The sequence below is a fragment of the Nycticebus coucang genome, chromosome 6 (genome assembly GCF_027406575.1).
Source record: "Nycticebus coucang isolate mNycCou1 chromosome 6, mNycCou1.pri, whole genome shotgun sequence".
NCBI lineage: Eukaryota > Metazoa > Chordata > Mammalia > Primates > Lorisidae > Nycticebus > Nycticebus coucang.
In genome coordinates, this window is record NC_069785.1 from 67,494,794 (window position 1) to 67,511,099 (window position 16,306).

The 16,306-nt window shown below is 48.2% G+C and overlaps 1 protein-coding gene and 1 pseudogene across 3 annotated transcripts in view; one reads left to right on the plus strand and one right to left on the minus strand.

The window, feature by feature from the left end:
- Window positions 1-16,306, plus strand: part of ANKDD1A (ankyrin repeat and death domain containing 1A) — a 50,138-nt gene that overhangs the window by 18,468 nt on the left and 15,364 nt on the right. For 2 of the 3 annotated variants that reach the window (XM_053593216.1, XM_053593217.1), the window contains exons 5-9: window positions 4,284-4,388; window positions 5,104-5,202; window positions 9,671-9,769; window positions 10,287-10,385; window positions 13,379-13,477. In XM_053593216.1, coding sequence (XP_053449191.1) covers window positions 4,284-4,388; window positions 5,104-5,202; window positions 9,671-9,769; window positions 10,287-10,385; window positions 13,379-13,477 — 501 coding nt within the window. The remainder of the gene's footprint in view (window positions 1-4,283; window positions 4,389-5,103; window positions 5,203-9,670; window positions 9,770-10,286; window positions 10,386-13,378; window positions 13,478-16,306) is intronic. The other variant, XM_053593218.1, reaches the window with a different exon arrangement.
- On the minus strand, window positions 2,074-2,866 carry LOC128587273 (charged multivesicular body protein 3-like; annotated as a pseudogene).

Sequence of the window (16,306 nt, forward strand, 5' to 3'; positions counted from 1 at the left end):
CACAGGATCAGCCTAGATTCAAGGGGAGGAGAATAATGGAGTCCTCCTCTGGATGAGAAGAGGGTAGTGCAGTCCTGTGCTATGCTTCGGGTGGGAGCAACAGTCGCAGCCATCTCTGCAAATGATAGAGTTCATTTTGGGGGGAGGTGTCAAATGGTTCTTAATTGAAATATTTTCCTTTGTACTTTTTAACTAGCTGGGCATTCCACTGCATCACTGTTGATGTCATTTATGATGTCATGAGGGTGGCAGCTGTCAACATTGTAGCCCATAGATTGGGCCATCCCCAGGATCTTTTTTTTTTTTTTTTTTTGAGACAGAGTCCCACTATGTCGCCCTTAGTAGAATGCTGTGGCATCACAGCTCACAGCAATCTCAAACTCTTGGGTTTAAGCGATTCTCTTCCCTCAGCCTCCCAAGTAGCTGGCGCCCGCCACAGTGCCTGGCTATTTTTATTGTTGTTGTTGTTGCACTGGTCATTGTTGGTTAGCTGGCCTGGGCTGGGCTTGAACGCGCCAGCCTTTGGTGCATGTGGCTAGCGCCATAACCACTGTGCTACGGGTGCCAAGCCCATCCCCAGGATTTTTTTTTTTAAATTTTTTTTATTGTTGCAGTTTGGCCAGGGTTGGGTTTGAACTCACCATCCTCAGTATATGGGGCTAGCACCCTATTCACCGAGCCACAGGCACTACACCCCCAGGATCTTTTTAATGGTTTCAGAGAATTCTCTGGTTATGGTCAGTGCTGCATCTTCCCGGCAATGTTGACAATCTCATCAAAAGTGATATTTTCGGCTGGGCACGGTGGCTCACACCTATAATCCTAGCACTCTGGAAGGCCAAGGCAGGCGGATTACTTGAGCTCAGGAGTTGGAGACCAGCCTGAGTTAAGAGCAAGACCTCATCTCTAAAAGTAGCCGGGCATTTTGGCAGGTACCTATAGTCCCAGATACTGTGAAGGCTGAGGCAGGAGAATCACTTGAGCCCAAGAGTTTGAGGTTGCTGTGGGCTATGACGCCACGGCACTCAAGCCCAGGGCAACTGAGTTAGACTTTGTCTCAAAAAAAAAAAAATTCTATTTCTGTTGTGTTTAATGTTTTTCTGTTTCTTTCTGTCTCTTGGTGGTTCCTTGAGGGCTTTGATGATGAGGGCAGAGGCAGAAGGCGCCACTCAGTCTGGGCTTGTCTGTTCTGGATGGTCAATTTCACTGTCATTCTCAGACCCTTACAGTCACCGGATGCCTTGGTGATATCATCACCAACCTTCTTCTTCTTTTTTTTTTTTTTTGAGACAAACCCAGGGGGCCAATCTTGGGGGCCAGGTCAGACGTGACACCAACTTTGCCAACAGTGCACCTCAGGTACACAACGTTGGTCAAACTTAGGTGCATGGTGGAGGTGTCAGATGAACCCGGATTCAGGTTGACTGAAGACAGTAGCACCTTGACCTCCTCCCACCCTTCCTTTCAATCTCTTATTCAAGGTATTCCTGAAGGGATTCCTTTCACCTTTAGATGCCACCGTTACAGTCTATTTCTGCTACTGCCCTGAAGCTTTCCCTTTACCCTGCTGTTTACCTATCTCTCCCTCCCCAAGCATTGGTGATATTTAAATTTTTACTGAACTATAGAGCATTTTTTTTTCAGACAGAGTCTCACTATGTCACCCTGGGTAGAGTGCTGTGGCGTCACAGCTCACAGCAACCTCAAACTCTTAGGCTTAAGCAATTCTCTTGCCTCAGCCTGCCAGGTAGCTGGGACTACAGGCGCCCGCCACAACGCCTGGCTATTTTCTTTTTTTTTTTTTTCTGTTAAAGCAGAAATTTATTAAAATCCATTTATATAGTGTTTTATAGACAAAAAAATGTAAAGTCCTCAACATTCAGGCAATTGTCTCTTTCCAGAAGTGCTTCATGAAATGATGGATTTCTTTACCCTCCCCCCAATAAGATACTTCTGTTTATGCTCCTGAAAATGATGCATATTTAATTATACCACCTTCCTAGGAAGAATCCCTTTGAGGTCCCAAAACTTCTGCAGATAATCAAGCGATACTAGCAGAGAACCTTCTCCAAAATGCAATGCCTCATGACAGAGCTGTAGTGCAAGAGGTACATGATGGTGGCTCTTCAGAGGAGTGTGTGCACACCTAGCATGTGAGCCACGAGGAAAGCTCAAGGGCCCAGCTGGCCCCCTAGCTGCAGAGCGTGGCCAGCCGGGACTGCATGGCCTCCAGAGCCTCTTCTTCCTCCTCATCCTCTGAGGCGGCCATTGCTCCTACAGGTACAGTCTCTGGAAGGGCATCAGTCACTTTATTGGGTGCCTTGCCCAACGCCTCTGCTGTACTTTCAAACAGAATTTTGTCACTTTCCATTTCTGCTGCTTCCTCCATTTCTCCTGATCATCCGTGCTTTCAAAAGTGTCCTCTAACATCTCCTGCATGATCCCAGCCTTCATCATGTCTTTGGGTAGTTCCCGCATGGTGGCCTGGATTTCTGGGATCTTCACAAGACTTCGTATAGTCTTCACCACTTCTGTGCTCTTCTGCAGGGAGCCAGCCACTCGCAGAACCGCAAGTGGATTCTTCATACCCATAAGCACCGAGTTCACGTGCGCTGTGGATGCATAGAGTTTGCTCACAGCCTTCCTTGACCTGATCATCTCCTTGGCCAAAACTACACAGACATCCTTCCGGCCCTTCTTGGCAGCATCTTTCACAGATCGTTTCACTTTTTCTTCTTCTCTTTGGCTATCTCTTATTTGCCTGTCAACAACTCTCATTTCCTTTCTTATCTTCAATGGCCATTCATTGACCAGCTCTTTGGGAGGCTTCTCCTGGGTTTTTCCAAACAGCCCCATGACGAACTAAACTCGTATGGCCCCTTCTGGCTTTCCATTCCCTGCCCTGGCTATTTTCTTGTTGCATTTGTCATTGATGTGTAGCTGGCCGGGGGCTGGGCTCGAACCTGCCAGCCTCAGTGCATGTGGCTGGCGCTGTAACCACTGTGCTATGGGCACTGAGCCTGTCTGCTGTTTTTCTCATGATTAGTTTGGGGTTATGGATTTGGGAAGAATTCCACAGAGGGAAGTGCCCATCTCATCCCTTATATCAGAGGGTATATAATAACAACACGAATGCACACATCTAAACTTTATGCTTCCTGAGATTGGGCCACTGGCAAGATACAAAACATTGTTCTATTGATTTTTTTTTTTTTTTGTAGAGACAGAGTCTCACTTTATGGCCCTCAGTAGAGTGCCGTGGCCTCACACAGCTCACAGCAACCTCCAACTCCTGGGCTTGAGCGATTCTCTTGCCTCAGCCTCCCGAGTAGCTGGGACTACAGGCGCCCGCCACAACGCCCGGCTATTTTTTGGTTGCAGTTTGGCCGGGGCCGGGTTTGAACCCGCCACCCTCGGTATATGGGGCCGGCGCCTTACCGACTGAGCCACAGGCGCCGCCCTGTTCTATTGATTTTTTTGTTGTAGTTGTATTGATTTTTGTGACCTATTGATGGGTTACAATCTGCTACTTGGAAAACAGTGCTTCATATAATCTGACCTTAATGCAAGGTGGAGGTACATACTCTGAGCTATAAACGTAGGCTTTGTAAGCCTCCCTCCTTTAGTCATTGCTTCTAAACTCAGGAAAGCTTCTTCCTGTTTACCCCACACCTCCAACCCAGGCCACCTCCCTCTAGTCCCTGCAGATCACCTCTGACCTCAGTCCTCTTTGGAAGGTTAGGAGGTTACCTCTTAGAGTATACATTGGGCACTTAGTCACCTGTGTTTATTAACCGCTGTATCAAGTGAGGCAGATAGATGCCCAAAACCTTCTGAATTTTTCTGTGGGTATGATCTAGGGACTGCTAGTGCTATATGACCTTACCTTACATGTTTGAATCTTTTTTCAGTTTATAAAATACTTTGGTTTATAAACTGGTCCTCTCAGTCACCAACTGAGATGGTCGATTGAGGATTATTATCCTAATGAGAAACATAAGTGAAAACGGAGGCTCAGCGAGGTGGAGGTGACTGGCCCACAACCATAAGCTGATGAGTGCCAGAGCTGGGATTTGAACTCTGGCATCCCGACTCCCATCAGCCCCTCTGAAGCAGAGTGTGCACCAAAGTCGGTTATCCTGGGGACCCATTCATCACTGACAGCGTTGTTTTTATGGCAAGCTGTTCTCTGGCTCCCAAACACTTGCCACCTGGAAGACAGGCAGTGTGTGAGAAGGGCTTCCCTTCACAGATTGCAGGAACCATCCTGGGCTTGTTTGCAGGATGGCCTGACCTTACTGCACTGTGCAGCCCAAAAAGGCCACGTGCCAGTGTTGGAGTTCATAATGGAGGACCTGGAGGATGTGAACCTGGACCACACAGACAAGGTGAGAGTGCCTCGGGGCTACTTGTCCTTCTCTGGGCCGGGGTCTCCTTGGGCCAGTCTGGCCCACTGGCTTGCCACGCTCCTTGAGAGCATCCTTTGATCTGTGGACAGAGAGTTCCTGCCTGGGTCCGCTGGTCTGGAAGAAGTGTGGGGCTACAGATGAGCAGAATGTAAGCGTAACTCCTTGCCTCAGAGAGGCCCTTAAATGGGTTAGAGAAGGGAGCCACTGCTTTTTGCTTCCTGGAGGGTGGCAGTTGGTGAATGAATTGGATTTGTGGGTAAGATTGGATATCAGGAGTGGGCGACCAAATGGAGCAGAGAGCCTTTCTAGAGCCTTTCTAGAGCTTTAGAAGTGGAGAAGGTCTCTAGTGTGAGTGCTGGTGGACCAGAATCTTGGGTGGGAAAGCCTGGAGGTTCCTGGGGGGCCATCTCAGGATCCTGAGCCCCAGCCTTGGGAATTTGTTTTTTAGTGGGCAGCAGGAAGGCACCTAAGGATCTGAGTGGGGAGGAACCTCCCAACAAATGACTCTTGTTGGAAAATTGGGTCTGGCCTTCCAGGCAGGTTGTATGGGGCAAGGGAAAGAGAGAAAAGAATCTCCGGGGAAGGAGGGGCCACTGCAATGCCAGAGTGGCAGGTGAAACAAAGGCAGGTGGACAGAGCGGGGGTGCCCACTGACTGGGGAAGGAAGGCTCACGCTCCTTCTCCTCCCTGCCAGCTGGGAAGGACTGCATTTCACAGGGCAGCTGAGCATGGGCAGCTGGATGCTCTGGACTTCCTCATGGGCTCTGGCTGTGACCACAGTGTCAAAGACAAGGTACTGTCCCCTGAGACCTGGGCTCCTGACCAGGGTACAACAAATCCCTACTACCTTCCAGGCTCTGGGTCCTCACCTGTGCCTACTTCTGACTCCCATGGTGCTGGAGGGGCAGAGGCCCAAAGATCAGAGTGTGTCTTACGTCCATCTGGTAGGCCTTTTACCAGCACATGTTATGGGCCTGCCCTGTGCTGTGTATGGGTTGGTGGCATAAAGATGCCCAAGACATAGTTTCTCACTACAGGAACTCAGCACCACAGTCCTAGTTGAGAGCTGTGATCCAGGATGGCAGATCTGGTTGGTTGGTGGTGCTGCCTGGTGTGGGTTGGACAGGACTGTGGTCCACTGGGGTCTTCTGTTGTTAGAGGAAGGTAGCCACATATCCACTGGTCATTTGCCTTCTTTGTGATTCAGTGATCCGCTGTGTATATGGTGAAAGTAGGATGGGAACACCGAGGAGGAAGCTGGCTATTCGGGGTGGAGAGCTTGTGAGCAGGATTTTGCCAATCTGAGAAAGAATGAGAGTTCAGAAGAGACCCTGCAAATGACTCTTATAAATAGACTGTTGTAAATGATCAGGCAAAATATGTTATAGCAAATTGTAAATGATGCTTCCAACAAAGGGATGAGCTCCATATTAATCTGTTGAGCAAGGTGCTTGGCCTGGGTAAGGGAGTTCTGTTTATATTGTTGACACAGAGAGCTCATGGACAAGGATCCTAGAAGGAGTCTTTATCAAAGTCCAGTTCAACCTTCTTATTTTGCAGCTATAGAAACTGAGGCCCAGAGAGGGGGATGCTGTAGCCAGGGTCACACAGCAAGACAAAGGTAGACCTGGGTTTGAAACCAGCATCCTGATGCGTAACCCTGTGCCTTCTCTCCTCAGCAGGTTGCCTCCCGGGGCACTGACCTCTGTGGGGTCTGGTTGAGTCTGTCCACACTCATCCTTTTGTGATGAAAAGGCTGTATCAGGGCCTAAGACTCAGGTCAGGTTGGGCTTCTTTCATTCAGGAAACATGGGCTGAGTAGGTCCTGCCCTGTGCCAGGCATTGGGTGTTCAGAGAGGGGAAAGGACAACCCCCCAGGACAGGCTTATGCAGGAGGCAAAAATGGCCTAAAGGCCAAGAGAGCAGGAGCACCAAAAGCAGAGAAGGAGAAAATCTGGCTTCGATGAATTTGTCCAGAACTTTGCAACTAGAAATTGTGCAGAGAAGATTTTAAAATGGCATTACCTGGCTGGGTGCAGTGGCTCACACCTGTAATCCTAGCACTCTGGGAGGCCGAGGCAGGAGGATCCCTTGAGCTCAGGAGTTCAAGACCAGCCTGAGCAAGAGCGAGGCTCCATCTCTACTAAAAATAGAAAAACTAGCCGGGCATTGTGGTGGGCACCTGTAGTTCTAGGTTCTGAGGAGGTTGAGGCAGGAGGATTGCTTGAGGCCAGGAATTTGAGGCTTCTGTGCTTTATGACACCATGGTACTCTACCTAGGGTGACAGAGTAAGACTCTGTCTCAGAAAAAAAAATTTTTATCCCTGTTAAGTTTTGTGTTTTGGGGTTAGCAGTGTTTTCTTTCTTTTTTTTTTTTTTTCTTTGGCCGGGGCTGGGCCTGAACCCACCACCTCCGGCATATGGGACCGGCGCCCTACTCCTTAAGCCACAGGCGCCGCCCTTTTTTTTTTTCTTTTCTTTTTTTTTATTAAATCATAGCTGTGTACATTAATGTGATCATGGGGCACCATACCCTGGTTTCATAGACCGTTTGACACATTTTCATCACACTGGTTAACATAGCCTTCCTGGCATTTTCTTAGTTACTGTGTTAAGACATTTACATTTCACATTTACTAAGTTTCACATACACCCTTGTAAGATGCACCGCAGGTTTAATCCCACCAATGCCCCTCCCTCTACTCCCCTCCCCCCTCCCTCCCCTTCCTTTCCCCCTTCCCCCTATTCTTAGGTTATAACTGGGTTATAGCTTTCATGTGAAAACCCTAAATTAGTTTCATAGTAGGGCTGAGTACATTGGGTACTTTTTCTTCCATTCTTGAGATACTTTACTAAGAAGAATATGTTCCAGCTCCATCCATGAGCAGTGTTTTCATTTTGAATTTCGTCTGGGCACAGTAAGTTTTCAAGGCCTGCTAGGGAAGACAGACCTGTCAGAGCCAATGACAAGATGGGTATCTCACGCGCGCTGTAATGAACCGAAGGGAGGTATTGAGAGCCCCGAGAAAGTCATTAATCCCACTTGGAAAGGTGACCGTTGCTGTCAAGGCCTCACAGAGGTAGAGATGTTGGGCATCCCCATGGGTAGAGGGGAGATGGCACCAGGTCCAAGACCAAGGCTGCTTTCTTCCCAGCTCTCCTGTCTCTGAGCCCCCTGCCCTGCCCCAGGAAAGTGTGTTAGGTGTCTCTGCTTGCCACCTGCAGCTTCAAATGGCAGGATGTGCATATTCATAACCCAGTAGAAGAAGAAAGCCCCACAGCTGGCTGGTCTTTATGCCTTGCTAACGGCGGGGGCACATGTCAGAAATCCTTCACACAATCCTCCCAGTTCACGCTCCCTTGTGTCTCTTTGAACACAAAGACTTCACACCATGGCTGCTTTTCCCACACTGAGCTTGCTGAGCCTTGCTAGGCTGCTGCCTGTCAGCAGAGAGGGTTGGGGAGGAGTAGAACAAACAAAACTGTATGTATTAATATACCAGTGTCATGCTCGTATAGGAAATTTAAGTGTTTCATCTCTGGTGCCTCGCGATAGTGCTAGCTGCTTTATTTATGTGTAGGTTGGTGATTGAGGGTGGGCGTGTTTCTAACTACTCTAAACATTGCTTTGGCTTTAACATGTGTTCACATCTTCACAGAACTCTAAAGATCTGTGCTCAATGTGATTGTCTTGATCCTCTCCTTTATTTTTTATTGTTTATTTATATTTAGAGACAGTCTCATTCTGTCACTCAGGCTGGAGTGCAGGGGCACGATCATAGCTCACTGCAGCCTTGAACTCCTAGGCTTGGGCCATCCTCCTGCCTCAGCCTCCCGAGTATCTGAGAGTACAGACACATACCACCGCTCCTGGCTATTTTAAAATTTTTTGTAGAGATATAGTCTCTCTGTGATGCTTTAAGCTGGTCTCAATCTCTTGGCCTCAGATGATCTTCCTGCCTTGGCCTCCCAAAGTGCTGGGATTACAGGTGGGAGCCACTGCACCTGGCCTGATCCTTACCTTAAGAAGGTATTGAGACAGGCCAGGGTGAAGGGAAGAGCTTGAATCATGCATCATTCAGCTGGACTATGTCCCAGGTGTCTTCTGGTGAGATGAATAGCCAAAGCTGGATCTTTCCTTCTGGATGCTTTTGTGGGTTCTGGAGGTGCTTGCCCTGGCCTCCATCTGTGCTGCTTCTTTAGGGACATACCTTTCTTTGGCCACTTCCAGCTGCCTTCCCTTTCCCTTCTAGGGACTGCCTTGACGCGGTCTGCAGTGAGACCCCTTTGAAGGAAAACCCCAAGCAGGCTCTCCTCAGCAGGGGCAAATTCTAATACAAAGAACAGGGTGCTCTCCCCAGTGCAGCCACTTCTCTTGGCCCTGTCACTGTCACCTTTAGACTTTCCAAGCATGAGGCACCTACCCGTCCTCTGGCTTCCAAGGGACACAGGTCAAGCTCTTCACACAATCCTTAGTTATTGTGTTAAGACATTCACATTTCATACTTGTCATATTATTGACTCCCTGGACCAGTATCTACTGAGTGTCTTCCATGTGCCCCAGACCCTATTCTAGGAACTTGGGGAGACTTCAGAGAACAGAATAGATGGACAGCTCTGCCCTGGTGGCACTTACACTCTAGCAAGAGGAGTCAGATACAAAAACCAGCACAGCGTACACTCAGGGGTGGAGAGTGTTAGCAGATGGCCAGTGGGGAAGGGAAGGAAAAGCAGGGCAGGAGAAAGGGCTCCAGAAGACAGGGATGTGCTCAGGGAAGGTCACCCCTTTTTATGAAAAGCCAGGAGACTTGAAGCTGGCAGGTGACTGAGGCAACTGCTGCCTGGAAACAGCCTGAGCTCCGAGGAGCCTCTGGAGCCCTGAGCAGCAAGTGGGGATCAGCCTGGGGGCCCCAGGCAGGGCTGGCTTTAGATGGGTGCATGTAAAATGGTTTTGTTTTATTTTTAAGCAATGTGTCTGCCTTGAAGTGTTGGGGAAAACAGACCAGGGTTTGCCCTTGAACGTGCCCCTGGGTGTTGCTGTGGCACAGGTCTCTGGGACAGGGTGACATTGACCCAGCATGCAGGGCTTCAGCTTGTCACAGACTTGCTCTGTGGCCTTGGACACGTCACTTTCCCTCTCTGGGCCTCAGCTTCTCTGTCTATAAAATAAAGGGCAGCTCCAATGGGCCTTCAGCGACTGTGAGGGTCTGATTCTGGGGCTCTGGGACCTGCTGGCCCTTCAGGAGACCTTCTCCCTGCAGGAGGGGAACACAGCTCTTCACCTGGCTGCTGGCCGGGGCCACGTGGCTGTGCTGCAGCAACTGGTGGACATCGGGCTGGAGCTGGAGGAGCAGAATGCAGTGAGTCGCCATCTGGGGAATGCAGAGATGAGCAACACTCTTGCCCCCTGCCTTCGAGGAAGCCTTAGCCCCCGGTACAAGGTGACGCCAGGAAACTATGCTCGGACTGACAGCCCACTGTCAGAAGGATGAGCAGTGGCACAGCACTACAGGCTTAGTGGGGCGCTAGGCACAATGGAGCAGCAAGAAGGGGGACCCGGAGTGTGTGTTCAAAGAGGGGAGGCGTTGCCACGGCCAGGGTAGTCAGGGAAGCATGCTGGCGTAGGAAGGAATAGACGGGGAGGGCCGAGATGGCCTGACAGAGACAGGGAGCAGGGAGTGACTGTACGTATATGCATACCACAAAGCAAGGACGTCAGGGGACCACAGCCAGGCAGGTTTCTTGTCCTCTGTAGCAGGGCAGTGGAGAGTTCAAGAAGCCCTGACGCCATGGCATACAGGGTGTCCTCTCACTGTGGGGCGGGGGTCACCTCACTCAGCCTCCCGCCATCCTCAGACCTCTCCCTGTGTGTTGCAGGAAGGCCTGACCGCCCTCCACGCGGCTGCTGAAGGGACCCACCTTGACTGTGTTCAGCTCCTCCTCAGGGCTGGGAGCGACGTGAATGCCCTCACCCAGGTAGCCAGGCCTCCCGGACTGCAGTCTACCCTAGGCTGCTTAGCCATGACTGTGCCAACAGCAACGGCCATAGTCATTCCTGACTTTGAGGCAGCAGGCCAGGTCCTGATCTTGGCTTCTCCGCTGCTGGTCTGTGACCTTAGGCAAGTTACTTAACCTCTCTGTGCCTTGTTTTCTGACTATAAAATGGGATGATAGGTGATTACTTCCTTATATTTCTGTGAGAATCAAATACCTAGCATAGTACTCTCCTATTGTTGGGCTCCTCATAATTCACAAAGCCCCTTTGTAACTATTACCTCAGAAAAATGTTGCCCATTTTATAGATTAGAAAACTGAAGCTGAGAGAGAGGATTTTCTCAGGGTCACAAGCTAGTAAGAAGCAAAGCTTGTGACTCAAAAGCCTATTCCCCTGACTCTAGAGCTCCTGCCCCACCATGGGCTTGTCCTCTGACCTGGAGGCCCAGCTTTGTGTGGCCACACAGCCTGCAGAGCGGGGGCCTGGGCGTGCTTTACTTCTGCCAGTGGAAATTCTTTTCCATGACCTAGAAAGGGGTGTGTGGCCTTTCTTTAGGTAAACAGATGGCATTTTTGTTTTGCTTTTTATTTTTAAATCAGTGACAAATAACTTTTTTTTTGGCTGGTTGAATGGTCTGGAATTCTCTCTTTTTTCCAAATGTTAATAATATAGCAAAAAAAATATTAATAATAAATAATGAAATATAAGTAATAATAGCAAAAATATATGTGTAGTTAATAAACAGAGGAATTACAATGGTGTGCTAAAACATACTTATTTTGCTTCAGCTGGGAATGTCTCAAAGGATCTAGTTCTCATGAATTCTCCCAGGAGCTGCTGCTCTTCCCCTTCCCAGAGTAGCCTGAGCCGATGTCTGAAAATGGTTTGCTATTCTCTTGATCAAGAAAATCCCACAAAATCATTTAGACCAAGAGGTCTAAATCTTTGTGCTTGCTTTAGGAACACTGTGAAACTGTGAAACTGGATATGCTATGCATATCCAAAAAGCCACCAAGTATCTGAAAGATGTCACTTTACCAAAGTGATGTGTGCCATTCTGTCCATATCGTGGTAGAGATGGTAGGTGTGCTCAGGCCAAACAGTGGGGCTGGACACGGGGTCAGTGGCCCAAAAAGAATACTGATTTTTTTATTAATATATAATAATTGTACATATTTATGGGGTCCATATAATATTTTATGTACACATACAATGTATTGATCAAATCAGAGTAATTAAGACATCATCACCTCAAACATTTATCATTTCTTCATGTTGGGAATATTCCAAGTCTTGTCTTCTGGCTACTTGGAAATACACACTGTAATCACCCTACTGTGCCATTGAACACTAGAACTTAGTCTTTCTACTTAACTGTGCTTTCGTACCTATAAATCAACCTCTCTTCGTCCCTCTCAACCCGCTCCACCAAGAGTGCTGAATTTTCACTACACATGCTTAGAAATGTAGGGAGTAATCCTGAATATAGGGTTTTGATGCAGATTATCAGGTCACTGAGCACATTGTGGTGAACAAGGCACCCCAGATGCCTCACACAGCTAGCTCATGGAGAGATGAACCCAGACATGAGCCCCCCACTCTCCATGGATGTGGTCCTTACTGAATAGGAATTGTACCTACACAGGAAAGGAGGTTGCACAGAAGAAAATGATACCCTGGAAGAGATAGAGGAAACAAAAACTGATGGTCCCAGAACAAACTCAGTTATAAAATAAATGCAGATAAAGGTAAAAATAATTATTTAATGTAAAAGAAGGTACTCAGTGAGAGACAGAAGACTAAAAAAGAGATGTACAGAAAATAAATAGCAAAATGGCAAATGTAAATTCAATAATAATATCAATGTTAAATGGGAATGATGCTTTATAACCACCAAAGACTTAATTTGTAGAACTCTCCTGAGGAGTATGGGAGCTACTACCCCTGGAGAGTGGAGGGACAGGGAGGTCCAGAGAGAGGGCCCAGCCAGTGTCCTACCATTGGCATGGTGTTGCACTTTGGTCACCAAGCCCTTTCTCTGTGCCCGGCACAGTGCTGCATTCTGAAAGGGAGGGCAAAAGAAGTAAGATGACATGGCCATCTCCCCCCCAGTAGCAGTTAGGAATCCAGAGACTGGGGAAGCTTAGTCCAGCTGGATGGCCACTGGGGGCATTGGCTTGAGGTTTCTGGAAGAGGCCACCTTCTGTTCCCATATTCCCACCCACCCCTCCCAGAATGTCAGGTGGCAGTTCTCTGAGGAGGGGACAAGCCCACAGTGATCACATTTCCCACAGGGAGGTGGACTGAGTCTCACTCCCCCCATGCCCTTGTTTAGTGGGGACTTTGGTAGAGTGGCCAGCTTGGCCTGGTCTGCTCCATACTGTCCTGACTTTGAAGCTAAAAATTCAAGGCCCCAGGGACACTTCAGTCCTGGGCAGACTAGGACAGCTGGTCACCCTCGTGGGGCCTGCCTGGGATACATCCTCTGTGCAGTGATGGTTGAGCCAGGCCAGGCTCTGAATAAGGAGTGCACTTTGCAGGCCACCCGAGATCAGCTCCATTCCTGCCCTGCCAGGCTCCTGCTTGGCAGTGCTGAGACCAGCCTGTGCCAGGCAGTGCATGCCAGGTGGGGTTTGTCCTGTATTGGCAAATCTTATTTGCCTTCCTCTTTGTAAACCATCTCCTCGGAGTCTGTAATCTGCATGTCTTTACCAGCCTAGGAATTTGGCAGGTTTTGGTCCACATTCTGGAGTTTGTGATGAAGGTGAGGAAGAGGCAGAGACCATACTGAGTTCCTTTCACTAATTACCAGGCTTGAGCAGGCTGTTGATTTCTCTAGCTTCAGCGTTTAATGGGGGATAATAATGGTCCCAGGGGGGTTGTGAAACTCAAATGGGAAAATGATCCCAAAGTGCTTTGTAAATGACACTAGGAGGGTCTTTGTGACCTCAAATTGCTGCCTGTTTCTCTCTAGAAAAAGCTGAGCTGTCTCCACTATGCGGTCCTCGGTGGCTCTGAGGACCTGTGTCGGGCCCTCATCCTCGCAGGCGGCTGCACCAACGTGGCGAATCATGTAAGTGTGGGGCCCTGATTGAAGGGCATCCCTACTGCAAAATCAAAGCACTTGGGGGTAGGGCAACAGGAACTTCCAGCCCTTCATGTCGGCTAGGGGCCAGGACCAGGGGAGCAGGCCAGGAGATGAGTGGATATTATCAATGTCCACATCGTGGTGCAATATTGTACTGTTGTTTTCGTTATGGAATCACCACTGGGAAAATTGGGTAAAGGATACAGTAGGTCTCTCTAGTGTAAATAAATAAAATTATTTTATTATTTATTTATTTATGACAGAGTCTTGCTCCGTTGCCCCAGCTAGTGTGCAATAGTGACATCATAGCTCATTGTAACTTCAAACTCCTAGACTCAAGTGATCTTCCTGCCTCAACCTCCTGAGTAGCTGGGACTGTATAGGTGGGCATCAACACACCCAGCTAGTTTTTGTCTTTTTTTTTTTTTTTTTCTGTAGAGACAGAGTCTCACTGTACCGCCCTCGGGTAGAGGGACATGATGTCACATGGCTCACAGCAACCTCTAACTCTTGGGCTTAAGCGATTCTCTTGTCTCAGCCTCCTGAGTAGCTGGGACTACAGGTGCCCATCACGCCTGTGGCTCAGTGAGTAGGGCGCTGGCCCCATATACTGAGGGTGGCGGGTTCAAACCCAGCCCCAGCCCAACTACAACAAAAAAAAATGTTTTTGTCTTTTTGGTCTCATCTTTGGCTCAGGCTGATCTGGAACTCCTGACCTCAAGCTATTCACCCACGTTGGCCTCATGGAGTGCTAGGATTACAGGTGTGAGCCACCGTGCCCAGCCTAGATCTCTCAATTATTTCTTAACTTCAGGTGAATCTATAATTATCTCAAAATAAAAATTTAAATTAAAAAAGGTCTTGCTGGTATATACATTACAAAACCTCTGGAAGGGCGCACATAGGCAGTAGCAGTGGCTGGGGAGTGGGGAGAAGAGAGCAGATGGGTGAGAGGAGAGAAGATGACGTTTCACTAGGTACCTTTGGTTTTCTTGGTTCCTTTGGTTTTTATACATAAAATTTAAAACACTTAAAAGCAATACTTGCTCTCTTACCATTTCCCTTTCCCACCACATTCTCCCAAACCTCTAGGAAGACTGAGGTCACATCCAGCATATTTGGCTATTATGTCTCCACAGCTGCTGCTTCCTGGAAAGCTGCCATTATTGCCCTTGGGGGTCTCAAGGGTCATCAGCCTGATGCACTGAGCCCGATTCCCCACCTCAGCCTAGTCACTGTCATAGCCAGCCTTCCCTTGGCCTGATGTTATTTATTTATTTATTTTTTGGCCGGGGCTGGGTCTGAACCCGCCACCTCCAGCACATGGGGCCGGCAGCCTACCCCTTTGAGCCACAGGTGCCACCTGAAGAGGGGTTCTTTTTCTTTCTTTCTTTTTTTTTTTTTTTTTGGCTGGGGCCAGGTTTGAACCTGCCACCTCCGATATATGGGGCCGGGGCTCCTTTGAGCCACAGGTGCTGCCCCCCTTGGCCTGATTTTGATCTCACATTTATCTGGCACTGATCTGAGGACACTGATAAAATTCTATGGCAGTTTTACCTGGGTTTTAAAGTTATTTCTAGAAATGTTTCCAAAAACTTTTGGGCATTTATTTGGCATTTCGTTTTGGGGTCTCATTAAGGATGTAAATAACAGAAAATGGTTATCTTTATACAGGGAGTCCCCAGGTTATGAATGAGATAGGCTCTGAAGGTTTGTTCTTTAAGTTGAATTTGTTTGTAAGTTGGAACAGGTGCACTTACCTATTACATGTAATAACCTCTGTTCATAAGTGCCGGTCATCTATTAGTCAGATGTTTATAACTTGGGAATTTACTATAATAGCCCCCATTCATAAATGTAAATTGTATGTTAAGTTGGATGCTTGTAACTTGGGGACTGCCTGTAATATTTGATCATTTCACTAGGAACATGATGTCTTGCCATTTCTTCATGTTTTTTTTTTTTTTTTTTTTTTTGAGACAGAGCCTCAAGCTGTCACCCTGGGTAGAGTGCTGTGGCATCATAACTCACAGCAACCTTGAACTCCTGGGCTCAAGCGATTCTCCTACCTCAGCCTTCCAAGTAGCTGGGACTACAGGCGCCCGCCACAATGCCCGGCTATTTTTTGGTTACAGCTGTCATTGTTTGGCGGGCCTGGGCTGGATTTGAACCCGCCAGCTCAGGTGTATGTGGCTGGTGCCTTAGTGGCTTGAGCCACAGGCGCCGAGCCATATGTGTTTTTTTATATCCCTCAGTGATGTTATACAGCTTTTGTTTTGCCTTTGATCCATTTCTAGTTATACTTTTTGGATATACTGTTTATTTTTTGGCTGTCATTGTGATTAGAATATATATTTAAAATTATATGTCATGGCTGGGCATGGTGGTATATGCCTGTAGTCTGACCTACTTGGGAGGCTGAGATAGGAGGATCACTTGAGCCTTGGAGTTTGAGGCTGCAGTGAGCTATGTCATGCCGCTACACTACAGCCTGGGTGACAGAATGAGACTCTGTCTCAAAAAAAAAAAAAATGGCTAGTCACAGTGGCTCACATTTGTAATCTCAGCACTTTGGGAAGCTGAGGTAAGAAGATGGCTTGAGGCCAGGAGTTCAAGACTAGCCTGGGCAAGAGTGAGACCCCCCGTCTCTACAAAAAATAGGAAAATTTGCCAGACTGTGATGATGCCACTCCACTCTAGCCCAGATAACAGAGCAAGACCCTGTCTCAAAAAAAAAAAAACAAAAAATTATGGGCAGCGCCTGTGGCTCAGTGAGTAGGGCGCCAGCCCTGTATACTGAGGGTGGCGGGTTCA